The sequence below is a fragment of the Artemia franciscana genome, unplaced genomic scaffold (genome assembly GCF_032884065.1).
Source record: "Artemia franciscana unplaced genomic scaffold, ASM3288406v1 PGA_scaffold_1179, whole genome shotgun sequence".
NCBI lineage: Eukaryota > Metazoa > Arthropoda > Branchiopoda > Anostraca > Artemiidae > Artemia > Artemia franciscana.
This window is the reverse complement of record NW_027062617.1, coordinates 1084675-1103740: the sequence shown is the minus strand read 5'-3', so window position 1 is coordinate 1103740 and position 19066 is coordinate 1084675. Positions and strand designations below refer to the sequence as shown.

Here is a 19066-nt window from a genome sequence, read left to right as displayed (position 1 = left end):
TATTTGGACTTTCATGTCGTGTATGTAAAGTAAATGGAATTCCACTCTATAATTTGTCCTTTGTTAAATCCTACAAGACCTTATAAGATTTGACAGTGCAATCCCTAGCTCGAGATTCACAACTATTTGGAAATGGTATGACCGAAAAAGTATTTTCAAAAACTCATGGTATCATTGTATTGGATTTGTGATTTCCATGATATGACTATTGTCTGAACGGGCACAGTACCCTTAGAGTGTACCTTTGTCGAACCATTGGAGGAAAGTGTAACATTAATCTCTCTAAATCAATTTGACACCTATTGGGATACTACCCCATATGGCAGTTTTCTATTAGATTTGAAACCATGAACACAAATCAAATAATCAATGTATCCAATTTGGATCCCTATATGTCAAAATACAAAGCCTATTGCATACCTTTGGATTTCCTCGACCACATTCAAAGTGTTAAAAATACCCTCATCATTGTTAATAGCAGTCCGTCAACTGTAAAGACTGATTGTGCATAGACTGATTGATCTACCAATCAGTCCGTCAACTGATTGGCTGTGCATTGTTCAAACAGTGAAAAATATTGATTTGTTCTATCCTCTTGGCCTACTGTATGCTTTCTACAAGCCTCACATTAAAAACTTTCTTGAGCAAAGTGGAAAATCTATTATTCAAAATCGGAAGCGAGTACAAGATTTATCAACCAAAAGATGGGGTTTTCGTGCACTATTATATTTAATTTTTTCGGTGTTGCAGATATACTTACGGTGAATATCTTAGCATGACAATCATCGATTGAACGACTTTCTAGTGGAAAATATCCTTTCCTACCTCTATAATATAGATTTCAGTGCCCTAAGAGTGAAATACTTTTAAAAATGTGTTTGAATTTGTTTATTAATAAAATTTGTGTATACAAAACACTGTGTCCTTTAGATTTCTTCTTCCACATACAGGTAACCATCGCTAGTGATAAGTGGAGGCAGCTCGTCAGGATTCAGCTTGTACTGTTCTTGGCATGCAAAGTCAGGGTCACATTTCTTACAATATAATGTAACTTCATTTTTATTACATCTCTTCGTAAAGCCAATAATACTATTCTGACTCATATTATAAAATCCACTTGTTTCACTTTGTTTTTTTTTAGAGGAATATCGCACACGAAATTCTAATACGAAGAATCACTTTCTGTAGCAGCCTAATTAAAGTCAGTAGGCTTTTAATCATTGTAGCCGGTATCTTCACAGTGATGTCGTAAAAACAGACTCTTATTATTCCAGCAACTGAAGCTTAAAACTGGTTCTTATTCCCAAAGCAATTTAAAACCACGACGATACCAGTCTCTTAAAACTTAACAGAACACGTTTAGGGTTTCTTACGATCATGGAGCATATTGTCACAGGATGACCAGCTGTTTAGTGTATAGAAACATAATGGATATGTGTGAAATATTTTTTCCGTATTGACTGTCTCACTTCCAAAGAGGAACTGACTGGGGAAAATGAATGTCTTCTAGGAGGTGGGGTAATCGATTGACGTTACAAAACTTTTGTAGGCAAGATTTTTCGACTTATTTCTTGTTGCCTTGGAAAATCGTGGTGTAGGTAGTGTTTAAAAGCAAACTAACAGTATCTTTTTGTTTTGTTGCAATTAATATGTCTATGAATTGAATAAATGCATCTGGACCATGACGCAAAAGTTTCGTGCAATAGTCAAAAGACGGAGACCCGTTTCTCATTATATCGTTAAGTATTCGTTGTGAAAATATTCTCCTTTGGAGAGATAACCCTATAAAATCATCATCTAGAATCATATATTTTTTCCAAAGTCACTAGATTCCGTAGGGTTTTTTTTCTTCTCAAATCCAGTCATTTTTAATCCTGACACTGTCACTACCGATTGTAGACTAACAGTGGTTCTTTTTCGCTAGTAACAAAATTACTCCTTTTTATAGATTGATTCAGATCTTTATCTTCAGTATAATTCACTAATGCTTTTAAGCCATCTTGTAATCTTTTTATATGCATTAAATTCACTTTTGCTGCAAAGCATGGCTGTTCTTCTGACTTGAATTTGCTTAATGATACAACAGATCTCGCAAACATCTCGTCCCATTCTAGGGTCAGCTGGCTAGCCCTTGTAACTTTCATTGCATCATTAGGCACTCTAAGTTTCATTTCGGCATTGTTTGTGCCTTCAGTATCCAATAGAGTAAAAGCATCCATTACTAAAGAATAATATCATTTATGTTGACACGCTGAATTCTTTTTCAATATTGAATCAAACCAAACAACTCACGCAAGATTATGTCACCCTCGGGGCCAATTACATAATTAGCACCTGCATCTCTTAGAAAACATTCCCTATTGCGTAGGTGTAATACCATTACAGGTGCGCTATTGTGTCATACCCAGTTGTGCGTAATAACGTCTTGAGGGACTTGCAACTTCAGTTGTACCCCTTATCTTTGTTGTGGAATAGATTGGACCGTCACCACTTTGGATTTTGTAAACCTTTGCTGCTTCGAAAACTACTTGTTATATAGGGAGAAATGAATAGCTTGAATCTTTGTTGCTGTCGTCTTGTCTTAGTTAAGTAGTAGCATTTGGCGGCTTCATAAAAGCCTAAAACATTTTACTCTTCATCCAATGTATATTTTCAATTCTTGAATGTCAATTGCTGTTCTTCCGGGGCTTTGAGATAGTTTTGGGTTACTTGAACAAGCGTAAAGTGTTCTTCTGTTATTTCGGAAGGAGCCAATGTCGATATCCCTGTAGGCTAATTACTTTAATTGTTAGTAGAAAGTTGGTTCATGGCATAAGTCAAATTTTCATTTTTATCTTTTTTTTCCATCGTCTGAGATCATAGCGTTTTTTGTGCTTTTTTGCATTTTGAAGACTTAACATTCATTATTTCTAGATTCGGTTGTCAGCTTTTTTCCATCCCGTCTTCTTTCTGGAATTTTTTTTAAAGAATATTCTATTATTTATAGTCAGGAGCGCATTTTTGAGCTAACAAGTTTTACGAGATGTAGCTGTCTATCTGTTTGTGATTTTAAGACGAATTTCATGAATATTCGTAGAATTGGTACTACTATTATTTTGAAAATGAAATATGTCTGAATGGTGTATTCTTAAAAGAAGCTTTTATTGAAAAATATTTAGGTTATTATCTTTATTGCAATTTGATTTGGAAATTCAACTCTGATTCAGTAGCAGCAATAGCGGCAAGAGGATTGGGTCATATAAGAAGGCTAAGGAATGATCTCCCACCAAGAATTCTAATGATCCTTTATTATTCTCTTATCTGTCCGTATCTATCTTATGGTTGTTTGCTGTGGTTGTGTCAAATTTTAAAATAGTTCAAATCTTACAAATTAAAGTTGTTAATATCTTGGGTTATGTGAAATTTGAAAATAGTACTTTGAGTTGCTTCTCTAAAATGATAATTCTAAATGTTTATAAGTTAACTAGCTATCAACTAGCAACTAGTATCAATATCTAAGTATCAACTAGCTATTTTTGTTCATCAATGTTTGAATCGCTATTCACTGGAGTGCTTATGGGAAATTTTTAAGTTCAACTCGAACATTGTTATGAAACTAGGCATTCTTCAGGGAAAGTGTTTGAGCCTTGGAGCTCAACACTTGGAACACAACACTTGGAGCCTTATTTCCGCGTTTTGCAGGAACACAGCTGTTGAATTCACTCCCTAAGGGTATAAAGGTGGTAGATAATGTTAGCTAGTTAAAGAGTGGGTTGAAATGTTACCTTTCGGGAAGTTGTTAATGATTTAAGTCTTTTTTTCTTTTTTTTGTGATTTTGATTTATAGGTGAAATGCGAATATTTATTAGTAGACAATAAGGATTAAACAACCATCATTTATAACCCAATGGGTTTCCCCGATGATCGTTGAAAGATTATGCAAGCGTTCTTTTGGTTAATAAATCAGTTATCTCTCTCTCTCTCTCTCTTTCTCGTTCTTTCTCTCTCCTTCTCGCTCTCTGTGTGTTTGTGTGTCTGAGCGGGTGCTTGCTTGTTTCTGTCTTTTTGTGTTTGCTTGTCTGAACCCTTCTTGTCTGGCACCCTTCCAAAAAAAAATCACTTGACAGAATCAGCTCCTGATAGAAAAAAAAAATCTGTGCACAATAAGTTCTGAGTCCAAAAAATTCCAAGTCTAAAATATTCGAGGTCCAAAAAACAAGTCCAAAAAATATCACTACAAGCAAAAGGTTTCTAATACACTAACAAATCTATGTCATCTTCATTTCGTATTTTGAAAATATCATCAGTGATTTTTTGTTTTAAGTATATTTTATGTCATTTAAGACATGATAAAAAAAGTTGAAAAAATTTCGAAGTTGAAAAAAATAAAAAAATAAAAATTTAAAAAGATTGAAGATAGAAAAAAGGAGGTATAAAAAAGAAGGCAAAAAGCTGAGGGATGGGCATTTGCACCCTTGGAGGTGGGACATGGATGACCATAAGTTCCCTCTAAAAGAAGTGTGGATATAAGCACTCATTTCGATGAACATGATGATACAAGCGGTTACACTATGCCTATGCTATAGATGCTGTCGAGTAAAGTTCAATACTTTATCATATATTATATTACTCCAATTTGAAATGAAATAAAATGGTTTACTTTCATCATGTCCAGACTGGTATTACTAAAGGGGTTTTTCAATTTTCCTTGGGCTGGTTTTTTTTACTGGTTATGCAAATCATTTAAACCTCGGATACCTATTTGTATGTAGGTCAATGATCTGAATTGGATTGCCCAATCTTTAGTGCCCAAATAAGGTGTGGAGTCTGTAGTATAGGGAAGCAATAATACCTCAGGGGTCTTACCAGCGGTATATTTCTCCCCCTCCCCCTAATACTCACGAAGTACCCAAATGCTGGCATTTTGTAGCAGGAGACGCAAAAGAACTTAGTCTTAATTATCTGTGCCAAGATCAGAATCTTTAAGTAAATTGTTGATTTTCCTACTACAAAAGGTTTGGATGTTATTTGCACCAACCTTTAAACCTTTTTCAGCAATCCAACTACCCTCAACCCCCCCCCTCTCCTCTGTGGTACCTATCATCCCATGCTAAATTTTTAACCACAGCTAGTTTTTAAAGCAAATGACTTAGTTTCTGAATTTTCTTACTGGCCGATAATAATTCAAGGTCAGTGCGTCCACTTCGTTCATACCAGATTTCCGATCGGTTAGTTTAAAAAGTCTGGAAGTTCCGATACCCTACCAGAGAAAATCCGACATTTTTCGACACCACACTGGTCTAAAATCCAACAAATTTCCGATTCCAACCGAAAATTCTGACAGTATCCTGTCATACAGGAATATTTTTCTTTTCACGAGACAAGCTTTTTCGCTGTCTGTCATACAGCTCTTCCTCCCTCAGTGGTAACATTTATATCTTTACCATTCCAAAAAAAAATCCGCACCTCATTCACAGTCACTTTTATTCTTTTTCACCTCATATATTTAAAAAAATCATTTAAAATCCTTTTTTCCTCAAATAAAAAAAAAACATTCACCATTTTTTTCTTTTTCTAGCTGCACTGTTTTGACTACGCTGAACATAATTCTCAGCCGTCACGTTGGCTTTTACAGTTTTGAGTAGTTTTAAGAGGGGGGCATGGAAGTGTTATAGGACACTTGTCTTTTTCTTTTCATACAAGCCTTGGCCTGCATAATCAAGGTAAAGGTAACACTTTTGAGCGAGTTTCTATTGTCTGTTTTAACATCTTTCATGGTTGAAAAGAACTACTCTATAACAACGTTCAAAATGGTAAATTAGGGATGTATTGGACAATACTGATTATGTTAGACAGCCTGTGAGTACCTTTTGGTGTTTTCGTAGAAGCCACGTGACGTCACATTTGGAAGATCAAAAAGCAGTAAACTCCGCCATTCCTCTACTATTTTTCTTCCATCCCACGACAGTGTACTGTATCTCTGTAGAATCTTTTGCTGAAGACACATTATACCTATTTCCAAAGCTTTCGTAGGGTCAATGATTTTACACAACGTAATTAGTTCGTCCTCAAACGAGATTCGATGCTTGGTTTGCTTCACTGCCTCCAAATATAACTTACGATGACATTCATAGATGACATTCACTTCGCATTCATCTGCTTTTGTACTCAAATTTGACTACAAGGATTGAAGAGACTCATGAGCTGCCATCCCCAAGTACACATCCTCACCTTGAAGGTATTCACTTACTTTGTCAGGGTCAAGATTCAGCGGAGATCTAATGTAGCTAGTCTTCATGAAATTCATGGTCAGATTTCTTAGAAGTATCTCCACCTCTAATTTTATTTTTGAAACAAAGATTTTTCACATTGGAAAAGAGGGTTAAAATATGTAAACAGGCTCCAGCACATAGAGCTGGAACTCAAGTTGAATTCGAAGCAGTGGTTATTTTAGGGCTTGCGAAGCCCAGTCATTCGCGTGAGTTGGATCTTCAGCTACTACTCCCTGAAAGTAGTTACTAAGCACATCCCAATTATGCAATAGTCGCTCAACGCACATCTGAAGAGCGGCCAACGTGTCTGACATGGGACAAGTACGTTCAGGACTGGGGTGTCTGTAAACTTCTGGTGCAATTCGAACTCAGAGCATCTTTTGGCACTCATGCTGAAGTGATTATATACTGTGTGACACAGATCTTCCAATTGCTTTGGTAATTGTTTGCAAGCATAAGAAGCAACTAAATTAACTGAATGACTGCTGCACTTGACACAAATCACAGATGGGAGTTTGTCTTTGATTCTGCTCAAAACCGAGTTATCACACCTAAAAGTAGTATTAACGTGTCCGCACAGAATCCAAACCAAGTCCTCTTTAGGTATATTTTATCTTGAAGAACATCTCATATAAAGTTGAAAATGGTTCCCGCTTTCCCATCACAACTCTCAACCATTTCAAGCAGGTCTATTTGTATTTCAAACTCCTTATTAGAGAACAAAACTGCAACAAATTTTCAAAGATTTTGCCTTATTGCACTAGTTATCACTACTTAATGATATATCTTTTTTTTTAAACAGTTCGTGGTAACGAACTGTAGTAAGGAGCGACACGGCTCAATAGTAAACGAAACTCTAAAAACGTAATTTTGATGCTTAAAGATACATCAAAAGGATTGAATTTTTATGCTGATTCCTAATATATATGTTTCATCAAATTTAGTCTTTTTCATCAAAAGTTACGAGCCTGAGAAAATGTGCCTTATTTTGAAAAATAGGGGGAAATACCCCCTTAAAAGTCATAGAATCTTATCAAAAATCACACCATCGCACTTGGCGTATCAGAGAACCCTATAGCAAAAATTTCAAGCTCCTATCTACAAAAATGTGGAATTTCGTATTTTTTGCCAGAAGACAAATCACGGGTGCGTGTTTATTTGTTTTTTGTTTTTTTCCAGGGGTCATCGTATCGACCAAGTGGTCCTAGAATGTCGCAAGAGGGCTCATTCTAACGAAAATGAAAAGTTCTAGTGCCCTTTTTCAGTGACCAAAAAAATTGGAGGGCACCTAGGCCCCCTCCCACGCTCGTTTTTTCCCAAAGTCAACGGATCAAAATTCTGAGATAGCCATTTTGTTCCGCATAGTTGGAAACCATTATAACTATGTCTTTGGGAATGACTTACTCCCTCACAATCCCTGGGGGAGGGCTGCAAGTTACAAACTTTGACCAGTGTTTACATATAGTAATGGTTATTGGGAAGTGTACAGACATTTTCAGGAGGACTTTTTTTGTTTGGGGGTGGGGTTGAGGGGAGGGGGCTATGTGGGAGGATTCTTCCTTGGAGGAATATGTCATGGGGGAAGAAAAATTCAATGAAAATGGTGTAGGATTTTCTAGCATTACTATAAAAAAAACAATGAAAAAATAAACATGAAAACGTTCTTTCAATTGAAAGTAAGGAGCAGCATTGAAACTTAAAACGAACAGAGATTATTACGCATATGAGGGGTTCTAAAAATACTTTAACATAAAGAGCGAGGTATTTAGGAGGAGATAAATACATAACTCTTTATTCTAGAGTATTTTTTAGTAATTTCAACTATTTATTCTACGGCTTTTCTGATTCAGGGGTCATTCTTAAAGAATCGGGATAAAACTTACGATTTAGTGTAAAGAGCAAGGTATTAATAAGGGTAAAAACCCCCTCGTATACATAATAAAAATATAAGAATATAAAAGTTTGTTACGTAAGTTAATTCTTAAGTTGCGTATATATTTTACTAATAAAAACTTTCGTTAAAAATTAAAAGCTCTAGTTGCCTTTTTAAGTAACCGAAAAATTGGAGGGCAACTAGGCCTCCTTCCCCACCCCTTATTTCTCAAAATCGTCTGATCAAAATCAAGAGAAAGCCATTTAGCCAAAAAAGAATTAATATACAAATTTCATTGTAATAATTTTTGTGCGGAGAGCCAAAATCAAGCATGCATTAATTCAAAAACGTTCAGAAATTAAATAAAAAAAAAATAGTTTTTTAGCTGAAAGTAAGGAGTGACATTAAAACTTAAAACGAACAGAAATTACTCCGTATATGAAATGGATTGTCCCCTCCGCAATCCCTCGCTCTTTACGCTAAATTTTGACTCTTTGCCACAATTCTACTTTTTAAAACAATTAAAAGCTTTAGCGTAAAGAGCGAGGGATTGCGCAGGGGATAATCCATTTCATATACGGAGCAATTTCTGTTCGTTTTAAGTTTTAGTGTCTCTCCTTACTTTCAGTTTAAAAAAAAACTAGTTTTTTTTTTATTTAATAATAGCTAAGAGAAGGGTCTACCTTTTTCGCTAGGTTGGAAATCCTTCTCTGGTAAAAAAAAAAGAAAATCTAGAACAATTAAAAATCTAACAAATATCCGTTTTTTACTAAAAATCCGACAATATTTTGCCACCCGACAAAATGTTTTAATGTCTGTCAAGTGGGCCAAAAAAAGACAATGTCGGAAAAATCCGAGATAGTGGAAGCACTGGTCAAGGATTTTTGATCAAAATTAATGACAAATTACCCAAAATGTTTCCCAGAGGTTACCAAGAAGGTATACTCCTCAGATAAACCTAACATTAATGAAAAAATAAAAGGGCTTATCCGTTTGAAATTAAAACTTTTTCAAGTTGGAAAGAAAGATGATGCCATAGCTCTCCGTAAACAAATAACGGAAGAAATACGTCGTGCTGTTTCTCGTTATCGTAAAAATAAATTAAATCGCTTGAAACAGAGCAAACCTCAGCAATAATTTAAGAAAGTGAAAGAAATAGGGGGTTGTCCGTGTAAGAACCTTGATTTTCTCCAGGATGAATCGCCTAAACAGACATCCAATGAGCTTAATAACATCTCGCTAACATTGTACAAACGTCCCTCTCCTCTCTCCGAAACCATCTAATCCCTGAGACTACAAAAGATAAAGTCCCGAAAATTTTCAACGAAGGACATAATAAAACAAATACAGAAACTGAAAAAAGTAGTATATGTCCTATATATATCTAGTTGATCAAATAAAAGCATTCCCTGATAAACTATCAATAACCCTTGTTAGCATTTTTAATGATATTAGTAATTCCGAATGTACCAGTCGTGCTAGAAGCTCGGCTGTATTACTCCAATCCAGAAGAAGGGAGGCCTGAACGATTTTACTGTAGTACGGCCGCTCACATTGATCCCAGTTTTTTTTCAAAAATATACGAGGGTTTCTTAGCTTATTGCTTAAAGGACTATTGACATACAGCAGTTTGGAAACCTGAAGGAGACATCCCTACTTTAGATTACCTCGTTAGTCTTCTTGACACCAATCTTAAAAACCTTGAAAACCCTGATACTTGTTGAATCTTTTATTAATTGGTCTCCAGAAAGCGTTCGACCTAATTGACCACAAGACCCTTGTAAATAAACTGCTGACGTCCTTTTTTAGTTAAAATTTATGCTTCTTTTTTAATAACTCGTTCTCAAGTCCTTAAATATAAAAATGTTTATCCCGATTCCCTTCCTATCTTTTGCGGGGTCTCCTAGGAAACCTTGCTGGGTCCCTTTTTATTCCTTATAATAATAAATAGCCTCATGACTGACCACATAGATCGACCTAAGTATGTGGACAACCTGTCTGCACATTAAATTTTTTAATTTAATTTTTTTTTAAAGCAGAATTGTGCCAAAGCGTCAAACTTTAGCGTAAAGAGCGAGGGATTGTGGAGGGGACAACCCATTTCATATACGGAGTAATTTCTGTTCGTTTTAAGTTTCAATGTCGCTCCTTACTTTCAGTTAAAAAAACAAGTTTTTTTATGTAATTTCTGAACGTTTTTGAATTAATACATGTTTGATTTTGGCTCTCCACACATAAATTATTAAAATGAAATTTGCATATTAATTCCTTTTTTGACTAAATGGCTTTCTCTTAGTTTTGATCAGACGATTTTGAGAAATAAGGTATGGGGAAGGAGGCCTAGTTGCCATACAATTTTTCGGTTACATAAAAAGGCAACTGTAAATTTTAATTTTTAACGAATTTTTTTATTAGTAAAAAATATACGTAACTTAATAATTAACTTACGTAACAAACTTTTATATTCTTTAATTTTTATTATGTATATGAGGGGGTTTGCACCCTCGTTAATACCTCGTTCTTTACACTAAATCGTAAGTTTTGTCCCAATTCTTTAAGAATGACCCCTGAAACAGAAAGGCCGTAGAATAAATAGTTGAAATTGCTAAAAATACTATAGCAAAAATAGCGAGGTATTTATCCCCTCCTAAATACCTCACTCTTTATGCTAAAGCATTTTTAGAAGCCCTTATATGCGTAATAATCTCTGTTTGTCTTAAGTTTCAATGCTACTCTTTACTTTCAGTTGAAAAACCTTTCCATGTTTATTTTTTCATTGTTTTTTTTAAAGTAATTTTAGAAAATCCTGCGCCCTTTTCATTGAATTTCTGTTCCCCCGTGACATATTTCTACAAGGAAAGATCCTCCTACATAGCCCCCGCCCCTCAACCCCACCCCAAAAACCAAAAAAAAATCCCCTGAAAACGACTGTACACTTCCCAATAACCATTATTATATGTAAACACTGGTCGATGTTTGTAACTTGCAGCCCCTCCCCCAGGGACTGTGGGGGAGGAAGCCATTCCCAAAGACATAGTTATTATGGTTTTTGACTATGCGGAACAAAATGGCTATCTCAAAATTTTGATCTGTTGACTTCGGAGAAAAATGAGCGTGGGAGGAGGTCTAGGTGCCCTCCAATTTTTTTGGTCACTTAAAAAGGGCACTAGAACTTTTCATTTCCGTTAGAATGAGCCCTCTTGCGAAATTCTAGGACCACTTGGTCGATATGATGACCCCTGGGGGAAAAAAAAAACAAATAAACACGCACCCGTGATTTGTCTTCTGGCAAAAAATACGAAATCCCACATTTTTGTAGATTGGACCTTGAAATTTTTTCTGTAGGGTTCTCTGATACGCTGAATGCGATGGTGTGATTTTACGCTGAATGCGATGGTGTGAAACACCTTTAGGAGGTGTTTCCCCCTATTTTCCAAAATAAGGCAAATTTTCTCAGGCTCGTAACTTTCGATGACAAAGACTAAATTTGATGAAACTTATATATTTAAAATCAGCATAAAAATCTGATTCTTTTCATATATCTTTTAGCATCGAAGTTCCGTTTTTTAGAGTTTCGTTTACTAATGAGTCGGGTCGCTCTTTACTACAGTTCGTTACCACGAACTGTTTGATGAAGTCAAAGCTCATAAATTGTCAGTTATGACAGCTAATTTTTGAAAGTCACCCCATTCCTCCCGACATCTCTGTCACATGCAATAAAGTACTTGGGGTGATAATTACTGACGACTTGAAGTGGGATACCCATGTCCAAAACATCCTCTAACAATCTTCCCTTCGGTTTTCATGTTAGAAATTCTGATGAAATTTTCTTTTCTCCCTAAGGATTAAGGATCTTCTCCAACTTTATTGTTCTTTCATCCAGCCAGTACTGAAGTATGCTTGTCAGGTGTGGCATTTCGGTCTTTCTTCCGAGCATATTTGTAAGATTGAATATGTCCAAAAATGAACACCTAGAATCATAATTTGTGAAGGGAAGGATCCATAGCATTATCTACTAGGTAGGTTCGAACTCGTCACGTTGGCCGCGAGAAGGAATCTCCTTTGCGTCCTTTTTGATACCAGGAGCCTGTCTGTTCCCTTATTATGTTCCATTATCCCCAATCCCTACCTTCCCGCCTGTAACAGACCCAAAATGTCCCCGGATTGACTCCCGTCCCTTTTAAACATGAAAGATTTCGCAAGAGTTTTGAGTTTTGTTGAATTGGATAATAGCCAGGAAAACTAGTCATTAATTTTTGGTTGTTTTTTTCTTTGTTGTTGTTGTTGTTTTTTTTTAACTAAGTTTTGACTCATTTTATTTATGTATTTTGTACATTGTATTATGTTTGACGTAACATCAGTGATGACGAGGATTTTTCGTTACGATATATATGTACTACAGATGTTTTTGACGCGAAATTCAAATTCGATAACCATGCTGTGAAAGAAATTCTTGAATTAAATTCTATTCTATTCCATCCGCACGGTAATAATGGGCAACTTGCAAAACTTGCAGTACTTACCCTGAGGGCTGTAGGGGATTTTGTAAACCCTGGAGGCATAGTAATTTGATCTCTGGATTATTTTGAACAAAATGGCCACCTCAAAACTCTGATCGGATGCATTTGGGGAAACGAGGGATTGGGGGAGATGGCTAGTTCTCTTCTCACTTTTGACTCTTAAAAAGGGCGCTAGAATTTTCGATTTCCAATCGAATGAGCCCCCTCTGACGTTTATACGACCGTCTCATTCATATGAAGCGCCTCTGGAAAAAAATAATAATAAAATATTGAAGCCTTTTGGCCTCTACTGTACGCAACGCTATAGCATTGCCTCTGATATATGTTCGTTTTAAGTTTGAATTTATCATTCATTTTAGTTTCCTTTCATTTTATGTTTGTCTTTGCTGATCGGTTGATAGTAATTTCTGTTCCTTTTAAGGCTAAATCATAGTACACCTGTATTTCTTTTCTCCTCTTTTCTCTTCTTTTGAAAACTTTTTTGGAATTCTTTTCATAACTAATTTATAAGATAGAAACATACTTTTTCTTTAAAAAGCCACTTTTGCGGCCAGTTTTTCATGTTTTCAAAGAACATTTGGTCACAATTCTTTCTTTTGATCCCATTTCAGTTTAAATTATTAAATAAAACTGTCAGTTATGTGTTTAAAGTAATCTCATCAGTTTACTGCGGCGATCTTTTGGATTTGTCAATCAATGAATGTTTGTTTTTTATACATTTCTGAGAAATGGCTTTAAAAAGAAAGAAAACATTGATAAAGATTTAGTGTATATCATTTTAATGAGACCAAATGGATATCTTTAAATATGCTGATATACATTAGAAGAAAAATTCCTGCAGTATAAGCATTTCTCTATTTTTTCAGTGTTATAATGAAAAGGGAAACTTGTTTAAAAATATTTGACTTTCAGTAAATTGCAAAAACTCCTTAGGAGTTTTAACGGGGATATAGTCTAACTCTTATTTACCTAATTTTAGTCAGTTTTAAGTTTAACCTAATATCAATTTTTGTTTTTGGGGTACTTGTATGATATAGCCCCTCTCTGACGCTCAATCTTAATGAAATATACCTAAGTATGATAAAAATATAATGCTTTAGAAACAAATTTGGGCTATATATTTGTAAATTAGGGGGGTAAAGTATAGTGGGTCTGCATGCCTAATGTGTCAGGTATGATTAAATCTGCATATTATGAAGGAAGAATTGGTTTCTAGTCTGTCTAAATACTTCACCGCAACCCCCCCCCCACCAATTTGTAAATATATAGCCCAAATTGTTTATTTTCCATCTATTCTGTTGCTTCCCTTTGTCTTGTCTCACGCTAAGTTGAAAGAAACAAACGAAAAAAAAACGGTTCTCAATGAATGAACAATTTGATAGGTAGATGCTCTGTCATACATGTACCGTTTTTGTTTTAGGTTTCTTCGAGATAATCACTTTTTTTAAGGTTTTCTCTTCGTTTATTTTTTATGGCACTTGGTATTAACCAAGTGGCATAACAATCGCAAATTCTGGCGGTCTGTCGGTCCCGGTTTAGCTACTTTAGGCACTTCCAGGTAAGCTAGGACGATTAAATTTGGCAGGCGTATCTGGGACCGGACCAGATTAAATTCGAAATACTCGTTTTTCCCGATTTGACCATCTGGGGGGGGGGAGTGGTGGGCCCGTTAATTTGGAAAATATAGAAAAATTGAAGTATTTTTAACTTACGAACGTTTATCAGATCTCAATGAAATTTGATGTTTGGAAGGATATCGTATCTCAGAGCTGTTATTTTAAATCCCGACCGGATCTGGTGACATTGGGGGGGGGGGATTTGGGAGGGGGAAACCTAAAATCTTGGAAAACACTTAGAGTGGAGGGATCGGGATGAAAATTGGTGGGAAAAATAAGCACAAGTCCTAGATACATGATTGACATAACCAGAACGGATCCGCTCTCTTTGGGGTAGTCTGGGGGGGGGGGGGTTAATTCTGAAAAATTAGAAAAATGAGCTATTTTTAACTTACGAACGGGTGATCGGATTTCAATGAAATTTGATATTTAGAAGGATATCGTGTCTCAGAGGTCTTTCTTTAAATCCTGAACAGATCTGGTGACATTGGGGGGGGGGAGTTGGGAGGGGGAAACCTAAAACTTGGAAAACACTTAGAGTGGAGGAATCGGGATGAAACTTGGTGTTAAAAGTAAGCACAAGTCCTAAATACATGATTGACATAACCGGAACGGATCCGCTCTCTTTGGGGTAGTTGGGGGGGGGGGGTTAATTCCGTAAAATTAGGAAAAATGAGGTATTTTTAACTTACGAACGGGTGATCGGATCTCAATGAAATTTGATATTTAGAAGGATATCCTGTCTCAAAGCTCTAATTTTAAGTCCCGACCAGATCTGGTGACATTGGGGGGAAATTGGAGTGGGGGAACCTAAAATCATGGAAAATGTTTAGATTGGAGGGATCGGGATGAAACTTGGTTGAAAAAATAAGCAGAAGTCTTAGATACGTGATTTACATAATTGGAACGGATCTGCTCAATTGGGGGGGGGGGGGGGTAATTCTGAAAAATTAGAAGAAATGATGTATTTAACTTACGAAGGAGTGATCGGATCTTCATGAAACTTCATATTTAGAAGTGAATCAGATCTCTTATTTTAAATCTCAACCGGATACACCGTAGTTGGGGGGGCAGTTAAGGGGATCCTGAAATCTTAGAAAATACTTAAAGCGGTGAGATCAGGATGAAACTAGATTGGAAGAATAAAAACTTGTCTAAGGCGCGTGACTGACATAATCGGACCGGATCTGCTCTCTTTGGTGGAGCTGGGGGGGGGGGGGGGTAATTTTAAAAATTGAGGTATTTATAACTTACGAAAGGGTGACCAGATCTTAACGAAATTTGACATTTAGAAGGGTCTTGCGCTTTAAAGCTCTAGTTTTAAATTCCGACCAGATCCTGTGACATTGGGGGGAGTTAGAGGGGGAAACCGGAATTCTTGGAAAACGTGAAAATTGGGGTATTTTTATTTTACGAATAGGTGATCGGGTCTTAATGAAATTTGATATTTAGAAGGAATTCATGTCTCAGAGCTCTTATTTCAAATCCCTACCAGATCTTTTGACATGGGGGGAGTTGGAGGGGGAAATCTTGGAACACACTTGGAGTGGAGGAATCGGGATTAAGCTTGGTCGATAGAATAAGCAAATGTCCTTGATAAGTGATTGACGGAACCGTACTGGATTCGCTCTCTTTGGTTGAGTTGGGGGGAGGGGTTCAGTGATTTGGCGAGTTTGGTGCTTTTGGACGTGCTAGGACGATGAAAATTGGTAGGCGTGACAGGGAGCTACACAAATTGACTTAATAATGTTGTTTTCCCAGATTCGACCATCTGGGGGGGGGGCTAAAAGGAGAGGAAAGACTAGAAAAAATTAGGTATTTATAACATACGAGTGGGTGATCAGATCTTAATGAATTTTGATATTTAGAAGGACATCGTGACTCAGAGCTCTTATTTTAAATCCTGACCGGCATTAAGCCTCTTATTTTCCTTTTAAATCAATCTATTGATTCATAGAATTTTGCTAGAGCTCATACCATATGATCTCTTGGCTCTTAGCTCTTCTTGCCTTGTCACAAGTGCCATATGAGCTCTTAGCTCTTGTTTGAAGTTTGGTTTGTTTTACTATTTGTTAATTTCGAAATGAATTCGTGTATTGTTATTTTTTAAGCTCCCTGCTTAAGAACTTAGATGCCGAGAACTTCTATCAAGGTTTTTGATTAGCCATTTTTTTTGTCCGATTATTTAATTATTTATGACAAAAAAAAAGTCAGCATAGGCTTAGTCAACAATGAAAAACATGTTTTCAGAAAGCCTAGCCAGGATTTTTCTAATGTATTCCAGCATATTGATAGCCTATATTCTTTAAAAACCCATTATATAATAGTGAGGATAGGAACGGATTACAATATGACTTAGTCAGTAAGACAATCTTAAAAAAACATGTTTACATAAATTCATAAGGCTAGCCCTTTCACACCCAAAATTCGTTTTTGGAAGGGCGTTTCTGGTTTAAACTTTAGTAAATAAGGTTGTTATTGTCCAGCCCCTCCCCTTTTATCAGATAAATGATTGGATCTTAATTTGTCCGGTAGGTAAAATATTTCGACTATTCCTGGAATTGGCCTTCCCATAGAAAAATACATCTTTAAAAAGGGCGTTTGTTCTTTAAAGTATAGTAAATAAGTTGTTATTGTTTAATCTCTTTCTTTTAATACATTAAAATTGTATTCGTTCTTTATGCATCTGATAAGTCATTTGATTTGGAAATTGGTATCTTTTCAGTAGTTCAAGTAAGGTTATGATGCTTGTATTGGCATTACTAGCTAATTAATTCAATGCCCAAAATAAGTATTTTTTTAGGACATTGCCTACTAAATATGGTTGCCTCAAACATAGGAAATGTGTGTATGTACGACATATGTAAGACACTTGTTGTTGTGTAGACACAGTGTTGTTACTGTCCAGTGTGGTGCCTTTTAGAGAACAGATTATTCTTTTATTTTATTTCATGTTTTCCCTTATCTAGGCCTAGCTATCTTAAAATCTTAACTGGTCCAGTTTTCAGAAGTAGCAGGCACATATGTATGCATTTATTTGAGGGGGAAGAGGTATCAAGTTTTTCGGAACAGCACAGGTAATGTATCATAATTATCTGTGAAAAATGTACGAATATTTAGTTTTATAGGGGTGAGCACACTACATCCATCCATCCTAATATATAACATGTATATTTATTTACTACCCACATACGAAATAAAAGATAAATATTGTAGTAATTCGTGAAGAAAAAAGCGGAAAACCTTAAACAAGAAAAAATCAACTAAAAAACAGTAATAAGACAAACGGATCAAACCGTGGTGAGGCAAAAACGCCGACACAATATTATCGAATTTTTCCATTACTAATTAATATAATTAGATGAAAATCAGTATACTGTAGCTACTGTATGTTTTGGAACAGGACACACTGTACAGGACATACTGTACTTTATTTAAATTTTTTTATTAATTTTTTCGCCCAATAAGCTTCGGAACTCCTATGGATCCTTCAAACAAGCATCCCTAAAAAAAAAAAGAAAAAAATGAGGGGTTTGAACTCTATGGATTTTGATCGGTTTAAAATTTAGTGTAGAATAAGAGACGCATTCGCGCTTTCAGTATAAAAACCCTGAGTTTCCATGCAGACAAGTTCCATACAGGGGGAGTGGCCCCCCTAATTCTGAATTTATTAGAAAACCTTTTTAGCATCATTAGGGCAATATCTTTAGACAAAGTTGAAAGAAGGCGTAGGTTTCAAACCAATTTCATTTTTTAGAGTCATGCCGAAGGTGGAAAAGAAAAGAAGAAGTAGGGCAGAGCCTCAAAATATTGAATTGTCTTCTGAAGAAGATCTTGGCATCAATCCAGAGTTCTATAGGTAAATAAGCTATTTCTGCATTCACAACCTCTTCAGCTCATCCACTTTGTGCACTTTTAGCTGCACTCAGAGGTTTGAGGCATCAGATCCGCCCTCTTCTTGAATAACCATCTAATCGCCCTCTTTTTTTCAATGATCAGATCTATTATTACTACTGTCAGTTGTTGAAGGATTTATTAATGTAGCAATATTTATGTTGAACTGTTTTGTATAATGGATAATGGACAGGAGCTACTAAAATATGGGAACAAGAAAGAAAGACTTCTGTCCGGACTAAGGTACCAGCAATGAGACAAGGAGAGACTGTAGTCCGATACCTGTGTATTAAAAGTATTTTGTAAATACATTGGTTTATTTTTGTGACGTGTTTTCTAAGCCAGTGTAATTATTCTTTAAGCGTATGTCATAGAGCGAAGTGAAATAATCCCGCCTTTTTTACCCGCTGATATATTTAATTCTTGTTGGTACATAACATTTTCAAAAATAACACGTTGAAAAGCCAGTAAAATGAATTCTACGTTTTGAAACTCCAACATTTGTTTGACAACAGTCTTTCTCAATAGTACCAGCCTAGACCAGGCTGCTGCAGTTGCGACTTGGCTTTTAAAAGATATTTAATTTAAAAACAAGTTTTTTTTTAACTGAAAGTAAGGAATAACATCAGAACTTAAAACTAACAGAAATTCCGTACATGAGGGGTCTGCCCCCTCCTCAATCCCTCACTGTTCGCGCTGACATTTTTTAGTACTTAATAAAAGATTTCGTATTTTAATTAACTGCCCCTGTTTATCAGGAGTACTTCTTAAAGCAATGGGACGAAAAGTCAGGCTTTAGCGTACAGAGTAAGGTAGTGACGAGGGGGCATTCCCCTCATATATGGAATAATTCCTGTTCGTTTTAAATTTTAATGTTTCTCCTAACTTTCGTTTGTTTTTTGTTTTTTGTAT

At 35.8% G+C, this 19066-nt stretch overlaps 1 protein-coding gene across 8 annotated transcripts in view; it reads left to right on the top strand.

Moving 5' to 3' along the window:
* Positions 1-19066, top strand: part of LOC136041197 (CCAAT/enhancer-binding protein gamma-like) — a 238193-nt gene that overhangs the window by 197084 nt on the left and 22043 nt on the right. For all 8 annotated transcript variants that reach the window (XM_065725763.1, XM_065725768.1, XM_065725767.1 and 5 more), the window contains one exon: positions 18018-18119. In XM_065725763.1, coding sequence (XP_065581835.1) covers positions 18022-18119 — 98 coding nt within the window. In that variant the 5' untranslated portion in view covers positions 18018-18021. The remainder of the gene's footprint in view (positions 1-18017; positions 18120-19066) is intronic.